At 39.4% G+C, this 24,386-nt stretch overlaps 4 protein-coding genes across 5 annotated transcripts; 1 reads left to right on the top strand and 3 right to left on the bottom strand.

The window, feature by feature from the left end:
* Positions 1-280: 280 nt before the first annotated feature.
* On the top strand, positions 281-4,377 carry atf3 (activating transcription factor 3). Its single transcript, XM_077017293.1, has 4 exons — positions 281-439; positions 1,061-1,317; positions 1,527-1,634; positions 2,704-4,377. Exons 2-4 carry the CDS (start codon positions 1,069-1,071, stop codon positions 2,959-2,961), a joined length of 615 nt encoding a protein of 204 aa, XP_076873408.1. The 5' UTR covers positions 281-439; positions 1,061-1,068; the 3' UTR covers positions 2,962-4,377.
* Positions 4,378-8,049: 3,672 nt separating this feature from the next.
* batf3 (basic leucine zipper transcription factor, ATF-like 3) lies at positions 8,050-10,702 on the bottom strand. Of its 2 annotated transcripts, XM_077017301.1 has the most exons (4): positions 10,599-10,702; positions 10,335-10,479; positions 9,854-9,958; positions 8,050-9,630 (listed from the first exon to the last, which is right to left on the bottom strand). In XM_077017301.1, exons 2-4 carry the CDS (start codon positions 10,407-10,409, stop codon positions 9,475-9,477), a joined length of 336 nt encoding a protein of 111 aa, XP_076873416.1. In that variant the 5' UTR covers positions 10,410-10,479; positions 10,599-10,702; the 3' UTR covers positions 8,050-9,474. The 2 variants fall into 2 exon arrangements, with proteins under 2 accessions (XP_076873416.1, XP_076873415.1); XM_077017300.1 differs by having other exon boundaries at positions 10,335-10,649.
* Positions 10,703-12,493: 1,791 nt separating this feature from the next.
* Positions 12,494-17,484, bottom strand: nsl1 (NSL1 component of MIS12 kinetochore complex). Its single transcript, XM_077017292.1, has 6 exons — positions 17,240-17,484; positions 17,001-17,079; positions 16,080-16,210; positions 13,775-13,829; positions 13,563-13,630; positions 12,494-13,094 (listed from the first exon to the last, which is right to left on the bottom strand). The coding sequence occupies exons 1-6, from the start codon at positions 17,426-17,428 to the stop codon at positions 12,855-12,857; spliced, it is 762 nt and encodes a 253-aa protein (XP_076873407.1). The 5' UTR covers positions 17,429-17,484; the 3' UTR covers positions 12,494-12,854.
* A 5,068-nt stretch (positions 17,485-22,552) lies between these two features.
* On the bottom strand, positions 22,553-23,887 carry spata45 (spermatogenesis associated 45). Its single transcript, XM_077017302.1, has 2 exons — positions 23,570-23,887; positions 22,553-23,241 (listed from the first exon to the last, which is right to left on the bottom strand). The coding sequence occupies exons 1-2, from the start codon at positions 23,799-23,801 to the stop codon at positions 23,222-23,224; spliced, it is 252 nt and encodes an 83-aa protein (XP_076873417.1). The 5' UTR covers positions 23,802-23,887; the 3' UTR covers positions 22,553-23,221.
* Between the last annotated feature and the right edge of the window lie 499 nt (positions 23,888-24,386).

Below are 24,386 nucleotides of genomic sequence, written 5' to 3'. Positions count from 1 at the left end.
TCGTTCCGTTTAAGTAGAACACAGTCCTTATCTAACTTTCGTAACTACTTGGCGGCAAGACAGCATACCAAAAATTCCTCATTCATTAGACTCATATTCCTGCATTTGCTCATTAGTGTGAAATGTTACCACTTAAATTCCCTGGGAGTTAAGAGGGCAGCGTCTGTCCAGTTATGGTGCGTGCACGGGGTTGCCTGCTTGCATCATCGCAAAGCAAAGCTTGACTCGGGGCTATAAATAGGATGACGTCGCTGGCGCCCAACCCTCCTCCTAGTGGAATACCTCCAGCAGCCACTATAAAACACTATAAAACACGGGTGATGCAACGCACCGGCGAGAACTGTAACTTTACCAGCTGGGCGAGAGAACACGCCAGCGATCAGAAGTAGTCAAGGTTGAGTTAAAATCAGATAATCGCTCTGTTCTTTCTCAGGACGAGGTGAGTGATCGCGTTTACTGTATGAGGTGTTGGTATAGGGCTACAGCAGATTAAATTATTTCGCTGTATCTGATCGTATGTGTTGGCTACTATTCGCGCGCGTTAAGTCTCGTCCTGTCTTAGCTTTTCTAATGTTACCGAACGGGCTACGGTTTACCGTTTAACCCTGTTTGTGGACATTTCTATGTGTTGTGGAGTGTAGTTCTTTATACTTTACTAGAGTCTCCTTTTAGTTTCCTTTAAGCCTTCCCGGAACGCGACGATACATTGACATCGCATATAATGTTGGCGATACAGACCAAAACAAGCCTAGGGCTCAAGTAAACCGGATCGGTCTTTAAAGTATCCACATATATTACATTTAAAATGTAAACAAGAAATTTGGTGTAAATCAAGCAAGTGGCTGTAAGTTATATAACAATTCTAGGCAACTTTTCTTTCAAGTGCTATAGAATAGCTCTTTACGCCAAACGAGTTCGCACATCACAATGTTAAGACAGGTTATGTATTATTGGGTTGGTTGTTTGTAGTTTGTAAGCCTTATTGTGAAACGTATAAAATGGGGATCTTTTCACCCACGTGTTAATCGATTCCATGTTCAAATTTTGAATCGATGTTTAGATTTCAGAATGATGCTTCAGAGTCCTGGACTGGGTCTGGGTCCTTCGGAGATCAGCGCGTCGGCGCTGGTGCCGTGCCTGTCCCCGCCGGGATCGCTCACGCTCGAAGACTTCACGCACTTCAGCCCGCTGATCAGGGAGGAGCTGCGCCACGCGATCCAGAGCAAACGTCTCTCCAACGGCACGAGCACCGCGGCGAGAGACCACGCGAGCTCCAGCTCCGCGCGACCCGCTGAGCTCACTGTAGTAAAGAAAGAGGTGCGCGTCCGACCGCTCGTGTTTTCCCCCAAGGCGGTTCATGTATGCAGTAGACTGCTTACCTATATACAAACATATTAGGTATTAAATGCTTAAATGGCTTACTCGTGTATTGGTGAACCAAAATATAAAGCATATTGGTGGCTTAAGTAAATGTAAAGTAAATAATGTTGTCACTTACTCATGTGTTAACTTTTTCCCTTCCACAGATTAACTCAGAAGAGCTTGACAGAAGGAAACGAAGAAGAGAAAGAAACAAGATTGCTGCTGCCAAGTGCAGGAACAAGAAGAAGGAGAAGACAGACTGTTTACAAAAGGTATTACAGCCCCTAGCACCCTACAAGAGAAAGTATTACAGCCCATAGCACCCTACAAGAGAAAGTATTACAGCCCCTAGCACCCTACAAGACTGTATTACAGCCCCTAGCACCCTACAAGAGAAAGTATTACAGCCCATAGCACCCTACAAGAGAAAGTATTACAGCCCCTAGCACCCTACAAGACTGTATTACAGCCCCTAGCACCATACGAGAGAAAGTATTACAGCCCCTAGCACGCTACAAGAGAAAGTATTACAGCCCGTAGCACCCTACAAGAGAAAGTATTACAGCCCGTAGCACCCCACGAGACTGTGTTACAGCCCCTACCACCATACGAGAGAAATTATTACAGCCCGTAGCACCCCACGAGACTGTATTACAGCCCCTAGCACCATACGAGAGAAAGTATTACAGCCCGTAGCACCCCACGAGACTGTGTTACAGCCCCTAGCACCATACGAGAGAAAGTATTACAGCCCGTAGCACCCCACGAGACTGTGTTACAGCCCCTAGCACCATACGAGAGAAATTATTACAGCCCGTAGCACCCCACGAGACTGTATTACAGCCCCTAGCACCATACGAGAGAAAGCATTACAGCCCCTAGCATCTTACGAGAGAATGCATTACAGCCCCTAGCACCCTGCGAGACTGTATTACAGCCCCTAGCACCATACGAGAGAAAGTATTACAGCCTCTAGCACCCTACGAGAGAAAGCATTACAGCCCCTAGCACCCTGCGAGACTGTATTACATCCCATAGCACCATACGAGAGAAAGCATCACATCCCCTAGCACCCTGCGAGACTGTATTACAGCCCCTAGCACCATAAGAGAGAAAGCATTACAGCCCTTAGCACATTACAAGAGAAAGTATTACAGCCCTCAGCACCTTGTGAGAGAAGGTCATAAGGCAAAATGGAGGCTTCATTTAATGAACTGATTTAGAGATTAATTAATAAATCCTTGTTTAATATGGTTTGATTACCGCATCGTCTTTATGATCTTCATTGTTTGATGTTTTCAGATCATTCCTAATAATGTACTCCCACTCACGTTCCTCTAGGAATCTGAGAAATTGGAGTCAATAAATGCTGAACTAAAGGCCCAGATAGAGGAGCTGAAGAACCAGAAGCAGCAGTTGGTCTACATGCTCAACCTCCACCGGCCCACCTGCATCGTGCGGGCTCAGAACGGCCAGACCCCTGAGGATGAGCGAAACCTCTTCATCCAGCAGATCAGAGAAGGTGCACTGCAGGGCTTGAGCCTCACCACCACGGCGCCTCTGCAGTCTGCAGTACCGACCACGTGTGGCCACCTCTGAGGCCCAGGCCGCAAGTGCGTGTGTGAAGTGTGATGAAGATTCAGCAGGTTCTTGCCAACCTGCTGTGTACGCAGCACAGACACTGCTGATAGAAACTCGCGCACTAAGCATTGTTTGGTGTGGCCTGTAAGCAGCCTGTCAAAGCACTAATACTGAAGGACCTTTGATACATTTTTTATTTTTGTTTCTTATGTAGAACTACACTGTTGAATGATGACCTTGCCATGCCATTTTGTCTGTGTACCAAAGTTTGATCCCATGTTGACTGTCAAAGCAACATGCTCTCGTTTGTTAACTGTGTTGGTTAGAGCAGTGAGATCCTTATGGAAGTCCTCATGATGGGGACTGCTAATGCTGTGAAGGTCAATGGTACTGAACCCACTGTGTAATGAGAGTGTAATGGACGTTTATACTCCATTTCTTTTAACAAGGCTTTGAGACATATGTTACTTGTAATGAGTTAACTATGACATTGTTACTATAGTTGCATAGATTATCACATCTGCTCTGATCTGCCACATGTAAATACTCAAAGCTGAGTAGTGAAACTGCTCAGAGCTGCTACACTAATTTCTCAGGATGTTATTGATATACTGCAGGAATACATGAACTCCTCAAAAACATGAACAAGGAAGCAGCCAGGTGCACGTTGATGCAGGAGCCATGGCCATGTGTTACTGGAACGAAGGACACGTGGAGAAGCTGGTTTCTTCTGCTGAACATCCACCACTATGCTTGTTCCTCTCATTGTCTCAGAAGTCCAAATACGTTTTGTTACAGTGTTGAGTGAGGTGGGCTGTGGAGGTCTGCTGCTAATGAGCACAGAGGGTTTGTGTTGGTAGTAAGAATCATGTTAATGTTTTGAAATATTCTACTATGTTTTTATATGTTGTAAATTTGTGGCAATCACCGTCAAAGTGTATTACATTGTATGAAGCTCTTGAGAGGGTGACTGTGATCTTAGCAGTCCTGTCAAAATATTTCACTGTTGCCCTGCAAACGTCTGTGGCCAGAAATGCTCTTTCCCAACACAAAGCCTGCTGAACATTACAGTGTCTTTAACATTCAGAACACCTGAGACGAGGACTTCTTACCGTTAGTTTGGTTTCAGACGACTGTGCACCAGACGAAAGGGATAATTATTTATTTAAATAGGGTGAAAGACGCTGGCGTCAGTGCCTGTTTATGGTTTGTTTTGAGTTAAACTGTTAATGGTTTGTTTTGAGTTAAAATGTTTATGGTTTGTTTTTGAGTTAAACTGTTGAACCATGATACTACTGCCATTTTCAGTCTAAAGCGTTTGGTGGTAAAACTTTTTTAAATCGTCATATTCCACCACTTTAAACTCTATGTGCGCTTATAAGCTGTTTATATTAAGCTTGTTGTAAAATCACAATAAAGTGTAATCTGAACTAATCTGAACTGAAATAATGACTTGTTTGGACTGGTTTTTATTTCATATTTATGAAATGTATTTTATTTTTATTTTATAAACATTATTAATGACAAAATGTCATTTGTGAGATTGGTGTATGGCGAACTAATATTTTGCTGTCAATCTGCTCATAGTTCTACTACTGGTGATGAAGTTATATTTCGCATGTACTGTAAGCAGGTACTGCTTTTGTCATGCTAAGACAATTGACCAACAGCACAAACCACCCTTGTGACAGGCATGTTTTCATTACAAGCTAAATTAGCATTAGGTCCGGTGACAGTCATGAATCACTGGGTTTTATCTGTCAAGTTAAGGGAAACAATGGTCTCGTCTGACTAAATGTTTTTCCATACAAAGGGAAAAGTCAGACAGTTCTGAAACTTTGAAGGTTTAGTAAACTTCTTTTAAAAAGTACCACTAAGCCCCACTAACCTGCTAGAATTCAACAGAAACTGTACTGAACATAGTAAAATGATAATGAAACACCAGCACTGGGTGTCTGCACTGAATCACTGGAGATGAGCTGATTAACCAGTGTGTTTGGTAATTTCCAGATTGACATTGGCCTGAAAGGGTTGGTACTAATCTTATCAACGTTCACCATTACACACTACTATAGGAACAACGGCTTCGTAACACATTAACAATCTGTGAGGCTTTGGTTTCGATCACTAACAATTTTATTGCTGTATCTGTCACCAGGCAGGGCAGAGAAGAAATTTCCTCTACACTCTTACAGCACAGTTTTTGTCCAGCGAACCCAACAGTCTTTTTATTCAATAAAGAAGACACTGTAGTCAATTAAGGCTTCTGATTCCTCTACATCAGCACCCAGGATAGGGTTACGGAAACACTTGTGCAATATAGTGGTTTTCTTACATTAATTGTAATAATGAAAACAAATGAAACTATTTCTGCTAATTCTGTTCTTATCTTACTTGCCATAAAACATTACTGTATGTTATCATGATTGTTAATTCTGCTGTTTCCACTGAAGTTCTGCTATTTGCTCACATCGTTACGGTAGGAAAACACGTTTATGATGCAATGAAGGCAGCGGGACCATGTTGCTCCATGGCAGCTGATGTAGTGCGAAGAGGATGTTGTAAGTGCAACTAATGTGAGAATCAGAAACCATGGCACTGATGAGTGTCGCCATACCCAACCTACAAAAAAACCTTCCTAAAATTCTGTTAAAAGAAATAGTACAAACAACTGGAGATAGAGAGAGTATCAGTGACTTCTGGAGGAGCTTTTGAGTGATATCAACTTACTACATACATCAGTGCTATAAACCATAGACTTACCACCTACATATAAACCATAGACTTATCACATACATTAGTGCTATAAACCATAGACTTACCACCTACATCAGTGCTATAAACCATAGACTTACCACCTACATCAGCACTATAAACCATAGACTTACCACCTACATCAGCACTATAAACCATAGACTTATTACCTAAACCATAGACTTACCACCTACATCAGCACTATAAACCATAGACTTACCACCTACATTAGTGCTATAAACCATAGACTTACCACCTACATCAGCACTATAAACCATAGACTTATCACCTAAACCTCAGTCATGGCCTGGTGGTAGGGAACTGGTCCTGTGACCGGAGGGTCGTGGGTTCGATTCCCAGACCTGAGTCCATGACTGAGGTGCCCTTGAGCAAGGCACCTACCCCCAACTGCTCCCTGGGTGCTGGGCTAGGGCGGCCCACCGCTCTGGGCATGTGTGATCCACAGCCCCCTAGTAATCATTTGTGTGTGTGTGTGTGTGTGTGTGTGTGTGTGTGTGTGTGTGTGTGTGTTCTAACTGCACAGATGGGTTAAAAGCGGAGGATAACTTTCGATTGCAGTGAAAAAAATCACAATTAACAAAATATAGCACATTTAAACCATAGACTTACCACCTACATCACCACTATAAATCAACTTACCACCTACATCAGTGCTACAAACCATAGACTTACCACCTACATCACCACTATAAATCAGACTTACCACCTACATCTGTTCTCCAAACCATAGACTTATCACCTACATCTGCATTATAAACCATAAACTTACCACCTACATCAGCACTATAAATCATAGACTTACCACCTAAATCAGTGCTATGATTTATAATGTAGATGCAGTGATTCAAAAGATCTTGTGGAATATGAAATGTTGTAAATGTGAATGTTATGTAAATGTAAAAGGAGAATTCCTGTAGCTCGGCTGTACTCAGAATGATCCAAAAACTGAAGCAACAGGCATAAGGTAGTGGAAACAAAACTGAAACAAGATGTAGTGTGAATGAATGATGGGGCAAAGTTCTGTTCATTCATTAGTCTATTTATAAAAATCATAGTTCAACACATATCAAGAACACTAATTCAAACATCGCCCCCATGGCTGTATTAACTCAAAAACCTCCCTGAGACTGTATTAATTCAAACACCTCCTCTATTCATTTTGAATGTAAAAATAAGATTTAGAAGGTGATATTCAAATTAGTGTGTAGTTCACAAATAGGTTCACAAATTCATATGTGAAGGGTCAGGTTTAGCTGCTGACCCATTGCATATTCAACCAGCATACATAACCACTTTGCACTTTTTGGGATGTTACTCAATACTGCCACTGCCCTAGTTTCAAATAAATGTATCACTGGAAACTTTGTCTCTGGTGAAATGTTTTGTAATGGAATTTAAGGGTCCTGTGTGTTGTAATATGAGATGAGTAACACACTGTTAATAAAAATGAAAAAAAAGGAAAGATATTCTTACTGTTGTTGGACTTATTGCTGTTGTTTGTTAGCAGCAACAACAGTAGTAATATAAAGGTTTTGGCTGCATACAGACTATTGAATGGTAGGAATATCTGGTCAAGACATATCTTTCTGGAAGTTTCCATTATCTTTAGCCCTGTCACTCCACAGCAAGGACAGGAAGCTTCTGACATTCAAAGCTGCATTGGTGGCATTTGAAAGACTGTTCAGTCAACATCCTTCCCAGAATGGGGGAATGTTTTAGTTCTACAGATAAGCTTGAGGAAGTATGCTAGTCTCCATTCTTTGCTTCCTAAAAACGTTTGTACCTGTCCAAAGTGCTCCCAGAAATGTTGGGGCACACAGCAGCAGATATTACCACAACTACCACAGCAGGAAGGCCATGATTACAACATATCTTACATAAACACAAACAGCTCCAAGACCTGGAGAGATTTTAGATTGCCTTCTTTTTCAAGTAAACGATTGTATTTGCATGTGGTGATTTACATTTCAAGTTCAGGAAATGATCACAAGGAATTTTCAGTGTGTGTTGTTCCTTATTTTTGATGTAATCAGCTAAACTGAAGATGTTTTACATTTTATGTCAATATTTGTAGTATGCAGCATAGTCATTGGTTTGTTGTTTTACAATTGTAAAAATGAAAACATATTCCATAACATACTTTTGCTCCGATGATGCTACCATTTTGGACAAGAGTATATATCAAATCATATCACTTCTATTAGAGATTTTAGAAAAAATATCAAAAGTCAAATATTAGTAATTGGCTCAAATGGTACTATCATTTTAAAGAATGTAATGTTAATGTTATTAGATTTTTTGTGTGTTTGTTGTTTTTAGATTTGGGTATTCAATGAATGCTCTAAACTGAAAACGAATCCTATTTTCACTAACACTTGCTGTTAATAATTACTTACTGAAGTGTCCACTAGAGGGCAGAGCAACAAAACACATATCAAAGCCTAATCGTTCCTGTAGGACTTTTGTTCTGGTCATTCTGGTGTTATCACACGTAGTGTGGTAAACTGTTACAGTATAAATGGAAACATGCGAGATTCTTAAAAATACCACAATTTATAACACATTGGAGTACTACGAATACGAATTCAGGTAACAGTGTCCGGCAGTGTCCACTTCTGACACTTTTCAAATGAGAAGCAAAAACTGGAAGAGAAACAAAGAACTGATTCCTCTGCACTCTTCGAATGTGTAAACATCTATATAAGGTTGAAGAAGTGATATGCTGTGGACAGGAATCATCCCAAAGATAGTATCATCCGAAGACATACACCCACACTTCTACACCAGTTCACTTTTGCTGCTAATTGTGTAAGCTGTGCTTCTTTTAGCATTTTATTTTTTAAATAAAAATTTATAAAACTTGAAATATTTAAACAAAACATATATACAGTATATTAAAATAAATATCAATAATTTCAAGATCTAAGACAAGTAATATCTCACCAGTGGTTTGGTTACTCTTCTCAACCTTAACCGCAACCATTATGTTAAAATATTAAACTACACTTTATATATCCAGCAGAGAAAACACTGATAAATTTACAGCTGCACGGTCCCTTTCAAGACCAAAAGAAATAATTTAAAATCAAGTTGTCAGAGAATACAAAGCATCAAATTCCTGAACAAGTATTTTTTGTATTCAGACTAAAGTAAGACTGCATAATTTTGGTGACATTCATCAGTGCTGCAGAGCAGTGCACCAAGCAGGCCTCTAAGGGTTAACTGCTCTATTATCAGACTGCTAAGGGTTAGCTGCTCTATTATCAGACTGCTAAGGGTTAGCTGCTCTATTATCAGAGCACTTATCATTTATTCTGTAAAACACTGAGTTGCATGTATGTATGAAAGGTGCTATACAAATAAAGATTATTATTATTATTATTATTATTATTATTATTATTATTATTATTGTTATTATTATTAGCTGGTCTTTTAGCAGATCATTAAGGGTTAGTGCCTTAATTAGCAGCAAAAAGTACAAAGGATTAATTGCTTGATCAATATCTGACAATCTGTTTCCCATTTTTCCAAAAACACGGTCTTCACATTCATACTCTGAAAAATAATCCAAGAATAAGTTGTTAACATAAATACACTGCAAACTGCTCTCATTGGAATCATTTTCATACACCAATAAATTGAGTTTGTTAGGCTGTTCTATGCTCTTTTAACAAAGTTGATCACATATATGAATTTAAACGCCAAGGGAGTAATATCTGAAACCATGTGTGGTTATGTAGTCAAGGAGGGAGGATGTCAGGGGTTCTTGTTGCTGGGAGTAATGGTGCGATTCAGAACAGGACACAGAGGCTCGTGGGACCGGAGTGCTTCTGCCAGGCGTTTCTGTTCCTCAAGCAGCATCTGAACCTCCTTCTTCAGCGAGCTGTTCTGCTGCTCCAAGCACTCATAGGCCTGATTGAAAACATTTCCATTCACATTCATTAAAAACCCAAGTCTCTAAAAATAGGCCTAATCACCAGAAGCACATCATTCATATAACCAAAAGAACATAACCCCAACCCTATTTCCTAAAGCTTCTCTTCACTATGTTAGAAGAGCAAGGTTAGTTTTGAAGATCATTGTGGACTAATTCAGTAAGAGCGGGGTGATGCAAGGCTCATATGCTCAGACGCACCTCGTGCAGCTCATCGGCTCTCTGGGTCTGACGCTTGCGGCTCCGCTGCGCAGCCACGCGGTTCTTCTCTCTCCTCTTCAGGCGCTTCTCGTCGTCATCAGAGCTCTGCAGCGCACCACACCACATACTCTAAACATGCGCTATGGCAGGCGTATGATGTTCTGAAATGCCCGTGCACTACAGAAAATGATCCGAACTGAACTGCCCTCAGGGCTTCGTGCACGGTGACCCTGTGAACTTAATTTAAGGGTTCATGTTCTTTTCCATCCTGAATGTGCCTTAAACAGCCCCAAAGTGCACGTTAATTAACACGTGAGGTCTCGAACCGTTAATGTCGTTACATTATTTTAACGTTTTATTTATTCTGTAAAGCACTTTGAGTTGCATGTATGCATGAAAGGCGCTATACAAATAAAGATTTCTTTATATACCCCACTCAATCGTGCTGTACTTAGCGAAGAATCAATAAAGGGGTTCATACCTCGCTCCTCCGGCATAACCTCACAGCTGGTGACTCGGTGAAAGAGAAGCAGTCTGAAGCGTCCAGAACCGACATGGCAGGAGCCAAAGAACACGTGTTGACAGTGCCTCGGCAGTTTAATTAAGAATTCGCCCCTTACGAATAACTGAAATGATTAAAGGCAAAGCAATCTATCAAGAAGACAACATATATGTTTTGCCCAAATTCACACGCATACTAGCTACATTCTCCGGATTTACGCTTATTCTAATACCCATCGCTTACTTTAAGTCACGTGGTGCGTTTCTTTACACGCTGCTGTGCGTTCAGCATCCACTAACTGTCACTAGAGTTGTACTGATGCACGTTTCTGATGCAAGTACTTAAACCATTGCCTTAGTTTACGAAGAATTAAGACTTGTGGTTTCCTGCTGATGTTGCCGCCTTCCGATGAATCAAGCAAACAAGAAATATGTCCGTTTTCTTTAAATAAATGGATAAAACAAATAAAGTGTAAATAGGAATAAGATTCCTATAAAAATGTAATTTAATGAGTTGTGAATTTAATGTTAATTGTGAATGCCATATTCAACATAAAGAGAGATAAACATGCCATAAAACGGCCAAAAGTGCGTACATAGCCTGGCACTGCAATAACAGTAATACAAACAGTATTACAGTAATATCATTTGTCTTGGAGTACGCAGAAAGAGTTCAAGAGCTTTTCAGGAAACAAAAACGTTGTTTGGATGGTTTTAAGATTTATCCATAATTTATACTAAGATTGACAGTAGCAAACACCAGACATTGGTAGACATCACAATTGTAGGAGACAGAGTACGAAGTCATAATGAATACTCGACTGAAAATATCAGGGTTGGTTACCCGGACATAGGAGCTCAATACAATGTAGTAATTGATCAACTCTTCTCGAAGTTGTTGATTATTATAAATGGTTGATAGGGGTGCTATCTTACAAGCAGCAACGTCCTTGCCTGTGAAACACATTTGATGCAATGATGACTGCACGTGTCTCCTTGGAGGTGATCATGGTTAACATCATTAAACGTAAAAGCACCACTACCCTTTTATATCATCCAGTCAGCTCTTCTAATCAGCATGACAGTGATGTCAGTTGTCTTGTCCTCATTATCCCTTTCTCCTGAGCGAACAAGATCACCGAAATCATGTTCGCAGGCCATTGTGTAGGGCTGAAATACCGTAATTTTTGCGATAAAATGACTTTGCAATTAATTGCCATTGACCTAATCACTCTTCACAATCCAGTTATTACCAAATTGCCACGACAGAAACAGAGGCAGCAAACTTTGTGAAAACCAGAATATGTTCCGTTTTCAAAACGCTTGGCCACGACTGTATATAACTATAACAAAGCGAATGTTTAAAGATGAGTGAGACTGATTAAACTACTGGAATCAGGTATAGGTTGTGTCATATTGATTAAACTACTGGAATCAAGTGTAGCTGTGGGGTTGAAATGAAACCCTGCTTAAAACCACCTGCTATAGTTTACGTGTGTCAAGTACACTACATAGACAAAGAGAACACCAGTATGAACTCAAAAAAAAAAAAAAAAAAGATTTGCATGCTGAAGTACTGAAAGGAAGTGTGAAAGGAAGATAGTTTAAGAGCCAAGAATAACAAACTATGAAAGAAACCATCTGGAATACAGTCGTGAGCTTGAGTGTGTACTAGGAGAACTGACACCCTGTTCTTGTGCCTGCAGGATCTTCCATCCAAAACAATGCCTCAAAATTAAATACACAAACTGAAGAGAGAAGAGAAGAAAAAAAAAAAACGTTGAGATTCTACCAGTGGAACATTTGTGATGAGCCATGTGGGTCATCCATTTGCCCCTTATTTAGCACATATTCTACAGATTCAAGCTGAACACACCAAAATGAAACGTTAGATCTTGTTATTACAGGTGTGGTTTCCATCATAAGAAGGATGGAGTGCATACTTAAAGCAGTGGGAAGGCCCATACCCACCAACGTTCACAAGATTCAAAGAACTGAAGACATTCAGCAGGAACACATGGATCCACATCATAAGAACACACCAGCATTGCTTCCTGTCAATGGTGGTGTGTTAAAAATGCAAACATTAAAACCTTAATTGGAAATATATATGTAGTGATCAATCAACTCATTATTGACTTTATACATTTTATTTTTCATGCTCATCAAGGAGTTACCATTCATGAAAATACATTTGTTGCCATGGTACTCATATTTGTTACCTGTAACCAGAGCTTTCAGTTTCCAAGTAAATCAAAAATCTTTTAACATAAAACGTCTTTAGATCTAAACACCTTTTACATTTACCCTGTTTTTTTATATCAGGCATTGAAAATATACATAGCCAATAAAGTGATTGCATACTAAATTATATAGTCCATGTAAAATATGAATACTGTACATCAAACTAAACTAGCACTGACTTAACTGTTTAAAAACAATTATCCCCACAAAGGTGCCAGTTCTCTTATGCAGCCATAACACACAGAACGATGCTCGACTAGACACCGTCAGCCGATGTGGCTGGAATCTTGAGCACAGGGATGTAGTCCATGCTGTATTCCGTCTCGGACACGGCCCTTTTAATGATGCGTCTGTCCGCCGGCTGCCGGACAGCTGGGCAGGTTGGGCCACGGGTCGCGCCCAGCACCTCCCTATAGGCCTCCAGCGAGGGGGCAGATAACGGAGCGTCCAGCACCTGCTTCAGACCTTCTGCCGTCTCCTGCAGAGCTTTCAGAGACTGGACACACAGGACAGCAATCATTTCATTTTTGATATATTCAAAAATTAATGGCATTACTTATCTTACCATGCTAACTGATCATTTATCTAACAAAGTCTGTGTAAATATTATTAACCCAAGTATAGTTAGCTAGTTTATGCAGTAATGACAATTTTGGAGAGCAGTGTGAGGGCTCAGGAGGAGACTGTGCTACACACTCCAGCCTGACGTCACACGTATCTGACCAGCATCTGTGAAGGAAGATGTAGAATTCTGATTGACAGGTGAACCCTACACTAACACTAAGACTATCCAATCCTCACCCTAGTAGTGAGATAATTACAATTAACGAGTATAAAGTGAAGATGCCCATTATGCCTCGCCTTTCACAAGAGTGCACATCAGTGCACCAGCAGGTCAGCTGTTACAGAGGCATCGGGCAAGACAGACGACAGGATACAATCAACGGACAGCAATGAGCCGAACCTTCAGGACTGTAGACGCTTGCTTGAATGTCCCGAGAGCAGCCACAGACAGATTGTTCATGGAGGCATCTGCAAAGAGAAAGATTCTTAGTTTGCAATAACTTGAATGGAGGTTATATGACTGTTTACTAAAATTATGAAAAATGTTCAACATTTTCTGCTACAGAAGGCAAGTGTACATGTATTCACATGAACATGTGTGTGAATGTCCACCTTGAACAGCGTCTCTCTTTACTTCTTGTGGCTTAATTCCATTTTCAAACAGACCCTAAACCAAATATAAAATATATTAAATGTGTTTTGCAGCAGATACTTCATTAACAACAGATACTTCATTAACTGTTTAAACATACACTGAACAAAAATGTAAATGCAACACTTTTGGTTTTCTCCCATTTTTCATGAGCTGAACTCAAAGATCTCAGACTATTTATGCAAAAGGCCTTTTCTCTCAAATTTTGTTCACAATTGGGTCTAAATCTTTAAACCCCCCCCCCCCCGCCCCGATTCTCACAATACTGTAAAACAGTGGCCTTTTGTTGTGGCCAGCCCAAGGCACATTTGTGTCCAATCAGCATCTTGATATGCCATGCTTGGTGGATAATTTATCTCTGCAATGGAATAATGCTCACTAACACAGATTTAGACCTAATTGTGAACAAAATTTTAAAAGGCATTTTGAGTGCATAGGAAAAGTCTTAGAACTCTGACCTCATGAAAAAGAATTTTGTTCAGTGTATGTACTTAGAACTAGGGATGTCCCGATCCAGCTTTTTGAACTTCCGATCCGATACCGATATTTATTTGCACTTCCGATTCGATACCGATATCGGCCGATACCGATACCAGCCTATACGAGCATGTATTAAAGTTTAAAGTTATTTAGCCAACTTACTTTGTTGTCAAACTCATGTTGAAAAGCTTTTTACTCTTGATAACAAGTAGCCAGCTGAATTAGGTGTGTTTGAATAATACACAATGGTTGGTAAGGAGAAACTGACCTGTTTATTTAGCAATTAATAAACTCAAAATAGACAAAATATTAAATAACAAACAGAAATAGCATCATTAAACAAAGGATTTAAAAGCCACAAGTGCAAATAATATTGTAAATTATATTAAAAAAGCAAAACTGTCACGTAGGGCTACGCCTCCTCTCCTAGCTGTCACTCTGGGTTCCCTCATGTCTGTGTTTCTTGCCTGTTCATCCCGCCCTGCTCGTTTCTCTCTATGATTTCCTATTGTCTGCCACGCCCCTGTCGTCATTGTTATCACCCGGTCCTTGCCTAGTTCTGTGTATATTAGTCCCTGTATCTCCCAGGTCTAGTCATCAGTTGTTTTGTGCTTCATGTATTCTCTGTTCACGTTCGTTGGCTCTTGAGTGTGTATTCGCGTTTCCCCGTTTGTTTCAGCCTGTTCCGTTTTCCCTGCCTGGTTTCTGTGAGTACTCCTTGTGTTACAATGTCATTGCTTGTTCAATGTTCAGACTCCCTCGATGATTTGACCCGTGCTATCCTCTTCGACCCTGATTTTGGAATTTCCCTTAATAAATCTCACTCTCCTCAGCGTTTGTGTCCGCCTCCCTGTTCTGCATCGCGCAGAACGTTACAAAAACACACAACCTGAGTGGAAAATAGTCTATTAACAAATAGTCTATTAACATTAACATCCATCAGTGCTCTTGAACAAGTGTAAACCAAAGCTTAAAAAAAATCCGTGCACATATCGTAAACTAATTAAAAGCAAAATGCCTTCTACTCCACACTTTGCTGCTCCATCCCCATCTATACACTCCCTTCAATTCAAACATTTCTGCCAGTGTTAGTTGTGTAGAACCTTTCTTTTTGTCTTCGGTTTTCTTTAGAAACTCGTCATGTTGTTTATGGTGGTATTTTGCTAAATGCTTGATTAGATTGGTTGTATTAAAAGTTCTTACAGCTTTACCACCATGCTTGACTTTGCTGTGGCATATGTTGCACTCTACCTCTTTGTCATCCTTTAAGGTAAAATAATCCCACACAACTGACATTTTTACCGATAACTTCAAATTTACACGGCGGTCCTAATTGTTAGGAGATGCCGCGGAGCTAAATTGGGGAGAAGTTATGCTCATGTGCTGAAGGTGTGCTGGAAAATGCGGACCGGATTTTACTCTCACTGGCAAAACCACAGCAAAAACTGGAATGGATTATCTGGAATGGATAAAGTCCGGATCGGACTTTAAAAAAACTGGATCGGGAGTCTGGATCGGCATTTTCTCGTGCCTGCCGATACGATACGCATTTTTTGCTAATATCGGCGGCCGATCCGATCCAAATATCGGATCGGGACAACCCTACTTAGATCCACAAGTCTGGACGAAGCTTATCTTAAGGACATCTAGTGGACGAGTTGACCAAGTACACCACATTCATGACTGCATGCAAAAGCTTTACTGTCTTTACAGTAAAAAAGCTTTACTGTTGTGTTACGTTTACATTAGTCCTTCTTTTACATTTACGTTGCATATATAATTTACCATGAGTTTCCTCTCAGCCTTCAGACATCGCACGACATAAGGAAGTATTTTCTTTGGGTACATGCTGCGTTTCCAGGTGGTCTGTACTATCTTCTCATCCAACGCATCATCCAACTCGCTGCACTCAATATCTAGAGAATAAACCTATTGTCAGTTATTCCATTTTTAACACTTGCTATTTTTACACGTTTAAATTTGAATTCTCGCTAGATAGGCGCGATGTTCTCAGGTTTGATCTAGGAATATCACAGAAAATACGTTGCTAATGCGGTGTGTAATTTATAGCTATCTACAGTCTAGAATCTGCTCATAGAGACTGTGGGTCTAATAAAATAAATAAGATAAAACTATCTCAGGGTGACGAATAAACAGTGTTAGGAAGGTCAATCAAGAGTTATAGGCTGTTGATTAGGATGCACTTTACCGCAGTATAAGCTTAGTTAGGGCTGGGGGTAGTGAGCTAGGGCTGGGGGTAGTGAGCTAGGGCTGGGGGTAGTGAGCTAGGGCTGGGGGTAGTGAGCTAGGGCTGGGGGTAGTTAGCTAGGGCTGGGGGTAGTTAGCTAAGGCTGGGGGTAGTGAGCTAAGGCTGGGGGTAGTGAGCTAAGGCTGGGGGTAGTGAGCTAGGGCTGGGGGTAGTGAGCTAGGGCTGGGGGTAGTGAGCTAGGGCTGGGGGTAGTGAGCTAGGGCTGGGGTAGTGAACTAAGGCTGGGGTAGTGAACTAAGGCTGGGGTAGTGAACTAAGGCTGGGGGTAGTTAGCTAGGGCTGGGGGTAGTTAGCTAGGGCTGGTGGTAGTGAGCTAGGGCTGGGGGTAGTGAGCTAGGGCTGGGGGTAGTGAGCTAGGGCTGGGGGTAGTGAGCTAGGGCTGGGGGTAGTGAGCTAAGGCTGGGGTAGTTAGCTAGGGCTGGGGGTAGTTAACTTACCCTCACCGTCCTCCTCCGGTGCCTCTTCCCATGATAAACCATCAATGACGATGTTTTCTTGCACTGCAAGTTGAAAATTCTGAAAGAGCAGCGGAAACCTTTGCTACATGACTTATAATTTAAAATAAATATACCAAATAACATGTTATGTATGTTATATATGACACAGAGGGATTACGCCTAAGATAGCCAGCTAGGCTGAGTTAACTCCATAGCAACTATCTCGCTAATCGACTAACCGTGAGGATTTCTTGCAACAGCTTTTTCTTGTCGTCCTCCGGTAACTGACATTGACCATCAAGCAGATTTTTAAGCAAACTTTTATACTTTGAAAGCTGATAAGCAACGACTCTCTTTGACTTGACGTTTACTTTGAAATGTTCATCTTTATTCGTTGCTAAGGTTGAGACTTTGTCAATGTCCTCCATTTTAACCGCCAAGTGTTCAAAATACTCCAACCCTCGGGTCAGTCACCCGGAAGCAGAAATGACGTGCCTCATCAAAATAATGCAAAACCGAAAAATTATATATAAAATGTTCCGCGCTGCATTTGTGCAACTTCTTTTTTTTAACGTATTTTTCAACAGAGCTAAAATGTTTTTTAAGTTTAAATCGATTTCTGGTCTAACAACCTCCAAGTATTAAACTGGCAAACTATGTAATTATGATATGTGGGAAACATAACAGAAATAACCAAATCAGGAATTTGTTTTGAAAATTCTACACTAGTTTCATTTATTTATTTGTTTGCATAATTAGACCACCAGTTGTGGTCTACCAGATTAGGACAGTAGCAATACCATTAAGGTTATCACTTCCCTGACATACTACTTAGCAGAGGTGGGACCAAGTCAGTGTTTTGCAAGTCTCAAGTAAGTCCAAGTCTTTATACCTCAAGTCCCGAGTCAAGTCTCAAGCAAAGACACTCAAGTCAAGTCAAGTCTCGAGTCAAGACAGGCAATAGTCAAGTCAAGTCCCAAGTCTGAAACTTGGAATTTCAAGTCCTTTCGAGTCTTTTTTTTTTTTTTACCAATGTTGCAGTTATATTTTAAATGTAAATAATAGACATGCGTTCTTTTTTAAATCTGTATTCTCCTCAAATCTTGATAAAACATGTGCAACTGAAAACACAAAGTATAAAAAAAAAATTAAAATTACACCTCTTTATTGCACAGTTCAATTTGTTAAACTTAGCTGCAAAAATATTCATACTTTAAACTACAATTTTCCAGAAATAAATATTCTGTGAAAAAGTCATAAGTAGAACTCATGTTCAAATAAAAAGTGCTGATATTTTCACAGTACAATACAAAGAACCATAACAGCATTTTCTTGGAGAACATGTGTGAGTGACACAAGACAAACAAATACAAGAACTGAACAATTAACAGGAATCTGCAACTTTAGACATTTCAGTAAACTATTCTGCATTGCATTTGCTGGCCAAAAGTCTGTATGTCATTTGTGCACGATGAATGATGTCCCATAGCTGAAAACTCGCTCCACATTTGTCAATATATTTTTTCTCGACGTAGATGTCTTCAAATACACAATCCATGCTGAGATAGAACTGGATATTATGATGGTGACAGAGAGAGGCTCTCTTCCCCGAGTTCAGATACAGAACCCAGGGTTGCCAACTCTCACGCATTGAGCGTGAGACACACGCATTTGACCGTCTTCACACGCTCTCACGCCACACATCCGATTTCTCACGCCGGAAAAAAATCTAGTTTATTTACCTCTGATCCACATCTATGATTCAATGAGTTACTAGTTCGCTCTGGCACCAACCACTGGCGATCGATCGATCGCGATATAATACTTAATTTGTGTCCATTTGACACCCCGCCCGGTAAAAATTTACGTTCGCCAACCCCCCATTTGATTGGTTGTGCTGCAGCTCATGCACACACACACACACACACAGCGTACAGAGTGTGGAAAAGCAGAGGACTGGTCTGCGTCAGAAGGACGGAAATGAAATTAATGGGGCGCACTTTATAAATATTAATATGCGTTTTAAAATTTAGATTTGGGGTAAAAAAAAATCAAGTCTTTGCAAGTAAACAGGTTCAAGTCCAATTCAAGTCCCAAGTTATTGGTGTAAAAGTCCAAGTCAAGTCTAAGTCTCTGAATATTTTTTCAAGTCAAGTCAAAAGTCTTAATATTAATGACTCGAGTCTGACTCGAGTCCAAGTCATGTGACTCGAGTCCCCACCTCTGCTACTTAGTAATTATTTCAAGTACCAAAAATAGCTATACAAGCCTTAAACCACACTCTTTCTTTCTACTGTTCCATTTCTTTCTATTACAGCACATCAAATTTAGCAAATGCCAGAAAATCTCTAAGGCTATTTATTAAAACTGGTGACTGATTGCAACTTTGCAGCTAAACTGGTAACCCCCCTCCCCCCCATTCAAACGCCTAGTACAATCCGGACATTTGCAATTTATCGCCTACTTTGCTTTAGTATGACAGATGTATAACTGGAGTTTTCTAGGTTATGAGTCCAGACATCTTAATTTCCATTTTGTTTGTAGGACCTAAATTATGTTATTAAGAGTAACACAACATGAGAATCACATAGTACATCACAGCACTTAAACTCTGTATGTTATATGTTTATATAACTTTTTTTTTTAATGTGTGTTTTTATAACCTGTCTCTTGGATATTTTAATATTGGTTGCACAGGTTTTGGGTTTCCATTTTTTGAATTTCACCCACTTTATGGTTTTGAAAAGTTCCCCACAGTGTCGAGATCCCAGTAAAGACAAACCCTGTTCTGCCTCTATAGATCTTTGTTGTCATAGCGCCCAGAGCGCTCTCCCTTCATTCCAGATGTGTAGAGGAGACATTGTTGCTGTGGGTGAGGTGGTGTACTGTTCCTCTGAAATAATCATAAACATGATCAGTTTCATTGTAAAAATATAGTTTACACCTTTTTCAAATATTTATGTAATCTTTGAGACTCCATCTATAATTGTTTAGGATAGTTGTACATGTGTATAGAATGAGGGATAGGTGGTGTTTGTGCATTGAGACTAAAAAATCTGTTAAAATATTTTCTGATTATCTAAACTGTGTTTGTGTTTAAATGTGAAAGTATATTTTTGGTAAGGCTTTAGCATTTTAAGTCAACTTGAATAATCATTTCAGACACATAGCAATGACTACATTAAAACTGTTCTTGTAACAGGCTTAACTAAAATAAAACAATATAAAAAAAATTAAAAATTCCCTCCTAAGAGGAAGCTCAGCCAAACACGGCAAGCAGGCTGTTGCTGGGGCAACCTTAGCACAGCCTTGACAATGTCCTTGGCAACCACTGTATAGCATGCAAAATGTGCAACACAAATCAAAATCAACATATAAGACCATGCATATTTAAGACCCACACAGAGAGAGATGTCTAACAGCTGTGGGACCAGTGGTACAAAATATTTAATAAATGTGTGCATGTGTGACCAAACATTGCTAGAGAAACTACACTGGCTTCCAATCAGGGAATTTACTGGACAAGCAAATTTCATCAGGCTGGTAAATTTGGCAATGTGGCACATTGTTCTTTCATGAATTATTAATGTAATATGCAGACAAGAAAAAAATGCAAATGCTCAAATATTAATCAACATTAATGAAAATATGTTGCCCTTTACTGGCAACATATATATGATATTTACTGTTATTGTCACAAATTTACAAAAATGCCATAGAAATAAGTAATGCTGGCATGCATTTGGGGATTTGTTTTCCAGGTCAGACATGGAAGAGATGAATTCAGTGTACCCAGATTTAGAAGGGTTCCCACATTCACCTGTATGGTCATGACCATTAGCCACAGAAACAGAAGACAGATCTGTCCTTCTCACACTGTCTGCTCTTTCCACAAAAGAACATTCCAAATATTTTACTTAATCTTTACACATACTGTGGGTGAGATGAGACCTCGTCAAATCAAACTGAATTAAACTGAGGAGAATAACACAAAGAGTCATTTCTTTAAGGTTCTGAATTTTCACTACAACAAAAATTGTTAGTGCACCAATTCAGGGTATTCCCATGTATGCAAGCAATATGAAAGCATTATGAAAACTGCTGTAAAATGTGGCTAATTGAAATTAACAATAACGTTGATTTCCAAAAATGATTGCAAAGTTGCAATAAAAGTAACAGCTCTGATTGTTTAGTTTTGTTTGTTAGAATTGCAAGGAAGAAAGTAAAATGATAAGTCAAAGGCTGTTATGAGGTTATTGTTGTAATATGTCCATACTGTATAAAGAGATTACGTTGTGTAAGCCAGTGTTTTCAGAACACTATTGAATCACAAATCTCAAAGGGTATGAGGTAACATGTACAGTCATAACAGACAATGATTAACAGAGTGGAGGGCATCTGTAGTCTGTAATCTTGTGCATGGCAATAAATGGATGATATGAAAATGCTTATTCTCAAAATAACAAACTCCTGATTACAGCTCAATATGACTGAGGTAATAATACTGATTTTTGTTATATATCACTCTTCTCAAATCCAATATATATATAAAATTAAGGTACAAATATAGATAAAAGGAAAAACAACAGACATAGAAATAACACTACTGATAATAATTAAAAACGAAAGATTTATAAAGTACAAAACAGAAAAAAATGTAATGCCTTTGTTTGCAGATAGGACACAGACTTTTTGTCTGTGTGTGTCCACTGTTAAGGAGTGTGAGGTGCAGTTACTCGTCTTTAAAAAGTAACTGAAAATACCCAGTGTCATTACACTGGGGTGTCAGGTTTATTTAAGTTTCTGTTTCAAAAATCAAATGAAGGGCTGAGGAGCAGAGAGGAGTACATGGCATTTTGTTATATATATCAACTTAAAGCTCTTGACGAATCTATGTCTTGTCAAAGAGATCACATAAAAAAATTTAAACAGTTTAATAAATTGTAAAACTTGTTAATACACACAGACAGGACAATGTATGGCTGAAGTGTATTTATGCTCTCCAGTCAAATTTGTCAAATGTCATTTACACTATTTGACATAGCTCATGTGAAACGTGAAACGGTATCAATGAGATGGTTGTGTGTGAAAGCTGTGTGTGAATGGTGTATGCCAGGGTCCAGGATTCTGTCATGGGAGTGTGGTGTGTGAGTGGTGCATCTGGGGAACACGCAGTCTCTGTCCAGTATGCCTGTGATCAGAGAATGAGATTAACAAAGCTAAGAGTAGTTTATGAATTATACATGCCAACATATAATTTAAAAGTCTATATAATAATAACGTATCCAATGAGTATAGACATAATTAACAATGAAAACGTGCTTGATGTCATTGTTCACTGTGTTCTGCCTTGAATACAGACTAATTCACTATATCACTGTGTTGTCATGTAATAAAGTGCTGCTGTCTTATCAACACAGGAATGTGCATTCTCACTCTTCTGCCAAGGTCACCATAACCACGATGAAAGAGCAGGGTATGGTTTAGCAGCCAGAGCCTGACGGTCTTCATTTGGACAAATCTGCAAATCAGCAGTGTGGACTTCTTAGTCACCTCCTGTTTTCACAAGCAGAGTTATGGTTAATAAAAAATGCACCGTTTCCTAATTTAGCTGGGAGACCATCTGTGGTAGAGGAAGATCTTCAGACTGGACACGATTTCTCATTTGCCCCTGCAGTAAGCTCAGACCTTCAGGTTAGAAGTGTATTTTGGCTTTTATACATGTTTAATATATTCATGTATATTTTATATATACATGTTTTATACATGTTTTTATACATTCGTTCCTGGCACATATCTGCCACATCATGATTTACCCTTCTACTGATTTTCCCTTCTGATTGTGTTTCCCATGCAAACTGTTGACCAAAGTCCATTTCTTTGCCAAATAAGCAAATTAAATCAAGCCAACACCACTGTTTGTACATCACTGATATCTCTGGTATATTTGAGCACATGTAGTGCTCTACAAATGATAAATTAAATGCTTCATGTATGTGTATATGTGCATGTACCGGTGTTCAGATTCCCCTGCTGAAGCCTCTAGCACTAGTTCTAACTTTAGTTAATCAAATGAATCACACATTCAGGCCTGTGCTTCCCAGGACACAAAACCATTTATAAGAAAATCAAATTAAGTATTTCTCCACATTCTCAAGTTGTTATAAAGGTGTGTATTTATTGAAACTTCCGTGCTTTCTGGAGAGAATGAGCTCAGATGTTCACACAAGATGGGCCTCATCTGTAAGAAAAGACAAACAAATATCTTAAATGGAGAAAATATGCTTAATTGATTTGTAGTCCTCAAATGGACCAGAGCGGGTCTCCACATAGAGGCAGCCATGTTTAAAATAGCTTTAGCACAGCATCTCTGAAACATCTAGCCCAGTAGGTGTCAGTACAATGACTTTTAATAATATAAAGAAGACTCATTACTCCTTACTCCTAAAAAAGACTTATTACTCCTTTAAATGATTTTTGTGCAGCCGATATTATGTAGTTTGTCGTTTGTTACATTTTTACACGTTTTGCACCCTTCTCCCGAACAGTGATAAGTTATATATGCTTACAGCTTTCCTTAAAGTGTTTTCTCTCGGCATATCGTGTTGGGATTCCCATCCAAGTGTCGCGCTCTTCGGGTTTGGCCGTTTGCAGAGCTGCGAAGTCGCAGTGGTGTCGTAGATGACAGTCAAAGTGTCTCCGTTCAGCGCGCTTCCATATCTTGCTATCTGCTTCTACACAACACCAGGTCTCTCTACGCATGTTCAATTCGTGCAGTTTGTTCTCTTTTGACTTTGACATGACTTCCTGTCTATAGAAGCTGTATAATATATATTTAGCCACGGAAAGCTCTGGTCGCCTGAGCTGGTTATTCGGTTTCCTTCACAAATGTAATTAGAGATTTGGCGTCCATGGCAACGATGGAACAACGTATGAAACTGGTTATTTATCGCACTGCAGCACAAAGAGTTTTAAAAGTTTTAAAATCTATGATATTAAAAGTTGTTATCCACAGTTGTGAGCAAACACGCCTTATAGCAAATAGTCTACATAGATAGACTACATAGCCATGTTAAACTAAGATTATGGAATAGTGGCAGGCATGGTAGCTGAGGACACATCCACTACACTTAAATATAATTATATATATATATATATATATATATATATATATATATATATATATATATATATATATATATATATATATATAATTAAAGTAAGTCTAAGCAATGAACTATTTGCAAACATTCTAAACATGTCAAAACATTATTCAGAGTATTCTATATTAAAAATATATATTTAAAATATATATATTTAAAAACGTTGTGAGTTTTTTTGGCTCCAACTGGAAGCCCAGCCTGTTTCATTCCGAGTGGATAATGA

Source organism: Brachyhypopomus gauderio, chromosome 9 (genome assembly GCF_052324685.1).
Source record: "Brachyhypopomus gauderio isolate BG-103 chromosome 9, BGAUD_0.2, whole genome shotgun sequence".
NCBI lineage: Eukaryota > Metazoa > Chordata > Actinopteri > Gymnotiformes > Hypopomidae > Brachyhypopomus > Brachyhypopomus gauderio.
The sequence above is the reverse complement of the archived record's forward strand: the minus strand, read 5'-3'. Positions and strand labels throughout refer to the sequence as shown.